The 7771-nt window shown below is 45.8% G+C and overlaps 1 protein-coding gene across 1 annotated transcript; it reads right to left on the minus strand.

Annotated features, from left to right (window-relative positions):
* Nucleotides 1–7696, minus strand: CYREN (cell cycle regulator of NHEJ). Its single transcript, XM_044455362.1, has 4 exons — nucleotides 7487–7696; nucleotides 5818–5945; nucleotides 1686–1752; nucleotides 1–778 (listed from the first exon to the last, which is right to left on the minus strand). Exons 2-4 carry the CDS (start codon nucleotides 5937–5939, stop codon nucleotides 554–556), a joined length of 414 nt encoding a protein of 137 aa, XP_044311297.1. The 5' UTR covers nucleotides 5940–5945; nucleotides 7487–7696; the 3' UTR covers nucleotides 1–553.
* Nucleotides 7697–7771: the final 75 nt, after the last annotated feature.

Raw genomic sequence — 7771 nt, forward strand, 5'->3', positions numbered from 1 at the left:
TGCGGAAGAAGCATTATTATTATTGTATCACATTTTGATGCCATTTTCTCCTGAGGAATGTAAGGCAGCATACATAGACCTCTTCACAACAACCCTGTGAAGTAGGTTAGGCTGAGAGTCAGTGACAGGCCCAAAGTCAACCAGAGCTTTATTGACGAGGAGGGACTAGAAGGCCCAGTCTAACACTTAACACATCGCACAGGCATTAGGACTTATGACACAGCTAAAGAGTTCAGTTCTTACAAGTCATGTGAAAATATTTATGCTTTCAAGGAAACTAAAAGCAGGCTTCTCCCAGCGCATGCACGCACATGCACGCACACGTGCACGCACACCCTGCTCTTAGTACATGCTTTCCCTACTTGAATCAATTGTTTCGGAAGCGATGAGATATGTGAGATGCACAGAAACCACGATGAAGAATGTGGGATACCACTCCTTCCTGTTGTACACTTGTCATTAGGAGCTGCCCCAGGGTTGCCTTTGAATCTGAACATCCTATTTGACACAGTCTCCAGAAATGGCTTCCTCTGTGTGATTTTCTTACGATTTATTAAGTAAAGAAGATCTCCCTGACATATTTTAAGGCATCATCGTCATCCTCTGACTTGGTGTTCTCACTGCTGCTTAAAGCATCAAGCACCTTGGGAGGTGTGGATCCTGTGCCAGAGATGTTGATGTCACTTACTGAACTTGAGTGATGATCTGACAGCATGTGCTGAGGCTCTTGGACTTCGTCTTCTGATGAAGTCACCTCAGCTCCCTTACCCTTGCAGTTCTAGCACAGAAAAGAATCAGATGTAAAGACATACTCTTGCATGTTGGTAGCAACCTGTTAATAAAGGGCAGTTCAGCTTCTGTCAGCCTAAATTTTGGTCTTGAATTCTTTCAGGGCCAATTTTATTTCAGTAAGCTAATGGAGGCTGAGACCCAAGACAAAAGAGGAACACCAAAAATACGTATTTCAGTGTGCAGTTCTCACTTCCTGTAACTAAGCCTTGGGAAAAGCCTTTCAACCTTGCAGAAAGGCAGCAGGAGGGGGAATGCACAAGTCAGGAAATAACCAAATAGTTGAAAAAGGGTGGGACTCTGTGCAGCTTGCACAGATGTAATGGCTCCCAGTTCTACAGAAGTATCCCAGAGGCACATAGATCTTAACAAGAAACAATGGCACTATGCCACCCCTCTGTCTGACCATACCAAGCTAGGAAGCAGATGCACTTTGTAAAGGATGAGAAAGTATCCACAACTCTCATCTTCTTACTGAACATTATAACTGATTCTCCAAGGGCAAAATAGCACCAACCTGGGATTTGTCAGAGAGCTGGTCAGTGTTTTAGTGGATAAGAGTGCAGGTCTGGGATTCAGACGATTTGGGTTCTGGTTCCTTCTCAGTCATGGAGACAACTGGGTGTCTTTTACCCAGTCACAGACTCTTAGCCCAACCTGCCACATGTGGTTGTTGTGGGGATAAGACTGAGAACAGGAGGAGGGGCATGATGTAAACTGCTTTGTGTTCTTTAAAAAAGAAGGCGGAATATAAATCTAATAAATACATTTGTTTCTCCATCCTCAGAAGGAAGGAAGGGGTATGACAAGGCTTAACAAAAGAGCCACCACTGTATGGTGGAGTGAAAAAGCAAGCACCTACTACCACCCTCAAAAAGCACACGCTCAGAGCTCACCTCAGCCAAGATGCAAAGAGCTATGTCTACCAGCTCTGCTTCATTCATGCAATAGACTGTTTCACTCCTGCAAATAAGCATATAAATCATGCATGCAACGTTTTGAGTGTAACCTGAACTGGCCCCTTGGCTCACAGAGAGCAAGGGAAGGGTTAATACTGTAAGGTCTGGTGCCCAAGGAGTCATCCTCTTCCCCTTTCCTGTGTTATTTCAGGGACTTGTCAGAAACCTTGGCCTCAAGGACTCAGAAGATAACAGCAATGACTCATCAGTGGTCTGAGGCAAGGACTGGGAGTTAGACCATCTCCCCATGGTTCAGCTGACCAGTGGTATGGTGGAAGGATAAAGGCTGGGGAACAGAGAGGCTCTTTGTTCCTCTTTGAGGGATCCGTTCTGCTGCCTGTTCTCTGTGCCATGCTGTGAATGCTGCATCTTGACCCTGTCAAAGGTAGAGTTTCTGTGTATAGCTGAGGCAAGGGTAAGCTTTGTTCTTTTCAGGTTGGAGTGGGGCAACAAGTCCCTGGGGTTGGGGGTGCTTGGTTGGCTGTGAACAGTATCTTTGCTGCTTAACAATTACTCCCTCCCCTTCCCCATTTTACCCTGTTTTATCCCTTTAACCCAGGGGTGTCCAAACTTTTTGCAAGGAGGACCAGATTTGGTGAGGTGAAAATGTGTGGGGGCCGACCATTCAGCCTGACATTCTTTGAATCATTAACATTAAATGCAAATGAACTATTTTATGAAAGACTAAACAAATAACTTAACTGCACTAATGTGAAGGGTGATACTGAGATCTCGACTGCATTATATAGGCCAGGTCTGGCTCAAAAACAGTGGTTTTGATGCGCAAGATGTCACGCAGGTGAAAGTCACTTAGTCTCGCCCTCACGTGGTTCTTGTTAATGTTCATAACCGAGAATGTCTTCTCGCACAAGTATGTCGAACCAAACAAGCTCAGCGTTTTCTTAGCAAATGTTTGAATCTCTTGGAACCTGTCTTTATCCAGCTGGCGGTAAAAGTTGACAAGAGGGAGCTGTTGGTGCCGACTGCGACACTCGGCGTCACACTGCAGCTCAATGAGCTGCAGGTGCAGGTGGTCTGGAGCGTCATCAGGGTCCACAGAGAAAGGAGCTGAAGAAAGCATGATCTCCTTTTCAATAGCTGCAAAATCCGAAAGCACTGTTGAAACTCCTCAGCCAGAGGTGAGATGTCTGCTTCATACCTCCTTATTTGCACACTCATATTGTTCTGTGGAGCACTGGTCATTATTTCCTGCAGCAAAGGGAAATGTGTGGTATTAGGCTGCGTTTGTGACAGGTGCCTTTGGAAAAGTAGCAGCTTGGTCCCAAAGGCTTTGATATGTGAATACAGTTGGCTTACCACTGCATTTTGCCCCTGAAGGCTCGTGTTCAGCACGTTCAGATGTCATGTTATGTCAACTAAAAATCCAAAATCAGCCAGCCAAACAGGATCAGATAGCTCTGGCATGGGTTGTCCCTTTTTTGCTAAGAATTGTCCGATTTCCTCCCTAAGAGAGTAGAAGCGCTGCAGTGCAGACCCCCGACTGAGCCATCCTACCTCGTTGTGATACACAACATTTCCGTATTCAGCCTGGATGTCGAGTAGAAACTGTTGGAACTGGCGGTGGCACATGGCTTTGGAGTGAAAATAATTAATAGCCTTCATCACCGGTTTCATAACATGATCATATTTCAGATGTTTGGCACAGAGAATTTGTTGGTGAATAATACAGTGGAGTTTTATAGCTTTGCCTCCTTCTTCGCTGACTTTGTTACAGACTAGGGTCGATAATCCACTTCACTCGCCAGCCATGGCAGGTGCGCCATCCGTAATAATCCCAGTGACTTTATTCCACAGTAGTTTCATGTCATCTACAGCGGAACAAACAGAAACAAATCAATCTGTTCCTCTTGTTTGGTCCTTAAGGCTCTGGAGGTCAAGTAGCTCTTCACTCACGTTCATGTCATTGTCCACTCCTCTCAAAAAAATCAATAACTGAGCGGTGTCAGATGCATCCGTGCTTTCGTCGCAGGCTAACGAAAAAAAGTCAAACTCCACTCCTTTTGCCTCTAACTGTCTCTTAATATCAGATGAAGCGTCTTCAATTCTCCGTACCACAGTGTTACGAGCCAGGCAAACATTGGCAAACTGTTGCTTCTCAGGACAAATTTTCTCCACCATTTTCATCACGCAGTCTTTAAGAAATTCACCCTCAGTAAAAGGTTTGCAGTGCTTGGCAACCAGCGTTGCCACCTCGTAGCTCGCCTTTGTGGCATTTTCATTTGACTCACGGGCTCTTGTGAAAAAGCGCTGCTGTGTTGTTAAAGCAGCTTCCCGTTCCTTCAATTTTTCGCCGCGTTCCTTCCCAGTTAGCTCATTGTAGTTAGCATGTTTCGTCTGGTAGTGCCTCTTGATATTGAATTCCTTGAAAACAGCCACAGTCTCTTGGCAAATTAGGCAGACAGAGTTGTTTCGTATTTCAGTGCAAAAATACTCCAATTTCCACTTGTCCTGGAAGCGGCGGCCCTCGCTGTCAACTTTCCTTTTTTTAGTTACAGTCGCCATTTTAGAAATGGGCACACAAGCCTTGTGTCACAAGGGTCACGCGGGAGAGTGCTGACTCAGGGCTACTGCCATCTTCTGGCGAAATATAACCACCAGCCTTGAAGGGGCAGAGGCAGCAGGGGACAGCTGCGGGAACCGCTGTGCGGTGAAGGGAAAAACGCCGGCCGGCGGGGATGAGTGACAGGCTGAGCTGGCGGGGAGAAGAGGCTGCGGGCCACTCGAAATGTGAAAATGGGCCGCAATTGGCCCCCGGGCCGGACTTTGGACATGCCTGCTTTAGCCTGAATGTTATAGTGTCCTCCACTCCTATGTTTTATCCTTTTAATAAACTTCTTTTGTTCCCCAAACTTTGGTTGTTATGTGCTTAGTTCATATTCATATTGGGAATTTTTAAAGAGGAAACATGTTTTAGATTGCTGTATAATATATACATTTACCTGGGATTAAACACTGCTTATTTGGGTGGAATTCTAAACATGTGTAGGATGGGTTGTTAGGGAACGATCCTATGCATGCTTAGAGAAAAAAGTCCTACAACTTTCAGCATTTGCTAGCTAGCTTTGCTGCCTGGGGAATGCTGTGAGTTGTGGAATTTTCTCTGTCTAAACATGGATAGGAATGTGACCACAGTGAATGAAAACATAAACAGGAAGCAGCTGAGTTAACATTAGAGCATAGTTCTAAAAATGTATCCAGAAAGAAACTGTTATGGTTAGGACACAGATTCAACACAACAGTTTATACATGAGCTGTGCCGATGCCTGATAGTCTAAATGGAACAGCATGATCATTTTCACTGGCAACACAACAGTAGCACCAAATCCTCGCACTAAACTTGTTCCTATTCCAGATAGTGCTCCTCTTCCGTATCAGCACTGCTTAACACAGGGGTGGGCAACTTGTAATCCTCCAGATGTTTCTGCTTATAACTGCCATCATTCATCACCACTGGCTGTGCAGATTAAGAATGATGAGAGTTGGGGTCTTTCCAGATGACTGGCCTGCAAGCTGTCCACTTCTAATTTGACATTACTGGAAGCCAAAGCAACCTGGATGCACTTGTTTACTCACTTTCGCTCAAAGGTAGTCTTCCCCAACCTGGCTTCCTCCAGATGCTTGAGACTGCAGACCCCCATCAATCCCACCCTTCATAGCTAATGATTGTCCTGGGTGGACACCATAGTTCCAACACATCTGGAGGGCACCAGGTGCCTTTAAAAACACCTATTGACGGAGGCTGCAAATATAAAGCTGGCTTTGGTCATGGAAGAAGTGTCCTTATCTGGATCTGAAATGTGCCTCCCTTTAGAAGTGAGGGATGCAAACAGCCTTTGTTTTCTAAGCAAAAGTAGTCAGACCTGGCTCCTACATCACACTTCCTCAAGTAGAGGTTAACTTCCACCTTGGTTCAAGAAAATCACCAGCAACTCGCACTGGCACTCTAAAATCTCTGCCATTTACTATGAACTGGCTTTTTCTTGGTGGTTTAGGGCTGAAGTACAATTCAGCCTATCCTGGTTCAAAAGAACCAGCATGAACAACTGACCTTGCCAAAGCTGCTTTTTTCCTTCTCTTTGACTTTGTTTCTGTTTGTTGTGCTGGATCAACTCCCTTTTGTGTCATCCAAATTGGGAGGATTCTCTTCCTTGCTGCTTCAGGAGATCCCATTTCCTTCTGGTCAAGAACAACAGAAATGGCTTTTACAACGGACATCATGCATCTGGGTTCTACAACTGAGTTTAGGCAGGATACTTATCCACTCTGCCCTCTCATGCATGCTCAAAGGACAAGACTCTCTTTTCCCTCAGTTTCTGCAAGCCTACAGAGTGGAAATTCTGGTTATAAAGGCCAACATTAATCAGCCCTTCCAGCAAACAGTCCCCAGAAGTGTGACCATACCAGTTTGCCATTCATATTACACAGGTCTGAGCCTTGGTATGAATCTCACATGGTAAAGGCACAAGCACCATGGTTACACCGCACACCATATGGAAAACACTAAGACATCAATTCTGTGCAGGAATTAGCAGAAAAGGGACCTATTGCTCCCAGCATGCCCCAAATGTTTTTCTGTGTAACCTTGCACAGGAATGTCAGTTTTACTGTTTGCTTTGGATTTCTGTTTCCTTCATTTTTCATACATCATCTTGGTTGGTACAGAAAAGCCACAGAAATAATTAGGGTGATGAAAATAAAAATAATGATCTTGGCAGGTATGCAATGGAATTCTTTGCCTTTTCATTCACCCCTAAAAGGCATGGTGTCTAAATATTCACTTACAGCCCCTCCTGAAATGACACAGATCTGCATTTAGGGGCAACACAGTGCTCAATATCTGGGGCAGCAACAGCACAAAATTTGATTCCCTTATGCCAAGCTGTTGCCAATCGCAGCACCCTAAAACACCACAAAAGTAGTTGGCCAGAGGGAGGCCACATAGTAAAAACACCACAGTATAAAATGGTTATACTGTCCCAGAAGGGAGGGGCAATAAAAACAGGCGTTAAGCGATGGGGCGGCATATAAAAACTCGAACTTTGTGTAATCCACATCTAACAAGCTAGTCTGACCTCAAATGCAGTAATCAAAGGGACAGTGACTGTAACTCATTACAGCCACCATGAAAATTACAAATGTGCAGGGCGTAAGAACATGGCAGGCCTCTGTGAATCTAGAGCAGGTAAGAAATAGAAATGGGAAATGTGCAGTCCTTGACAGAAGAAAGGACTCCTTGAAGCTAACAGCAGGGGGAGGAGTGCATACATTGCTGTATTGATGCATTAGGTGTGTATTAGGTGACCTGAGTAGGGTATAAAACTCATGCTTTGGGGTGCAACTTTCAAGACACTGCTTTGGGCAGCATATTCCCTTTTGTCTCCCTTTATTCTATAGTACACTAGAATAAAGCTGGTTTGGCTCTAAGTCTCGTCCCAGGCCCCTTTTGACTCGGGGTCTGGGGACCACCCAGGCTTGCCCTAGTTGCTGACCGGCTGAGTTCCGTAACAAAGTTTTACATGTGGACTTTCCAAGAGCAGTTTGCCAGGCCCTGATATTTTACAGTGAGACCCCTTCCACATGCAGCAGTGCAATACCTAGGATCATAGCCTCAGTCTAATCGGCTACTCTTCAAACATCGCTTATAAGAAGTCAAGGATCACCTAAGCCGCAGAATTTTACAAACCAACCAAACCAAACCAATCTTGGCACTTGCTTACCTGCTGCGTACGTCAAGAATCTTGCTCTCGCGCGCTCATCGTCCACAAGGCCAAAAGCGACAGGAAGAGATACTGACCTTTGGCATCATCCGTAAAAGCAGCCGCTCCAAACCTCGCCCCCTCCCACCCGAAACAGCTACCCCGCATCAACGGACGCCGGAGAGAACGAGAAACAGAAAGCAGGACGCGCCCCGACGCTTTCCGGGCCGCCACCGGGCGCCTCCTCCGCGCTGCGCGAGCAGCCGGCCCCGCCTCGCCCTTCTCACCATTGGCTGGGAGCTCGCC

The sequence above is a fragment of the Varanus komodoensis genome, unplaced genomic scaffold (genome assembly GCF_004798865.1).
Source record: "Varanus komodoensis strain SLA01 unplaced genomic scaffold, ASM479886v1 scaffold8, whole genome shotgun sequence".
NCBI classification, from domain to species: Eukaryota; Metazoa; Chordata; class Lepidosauria; order Squamata; family Varanidae; genus Varanus; species Varanus komodoensis.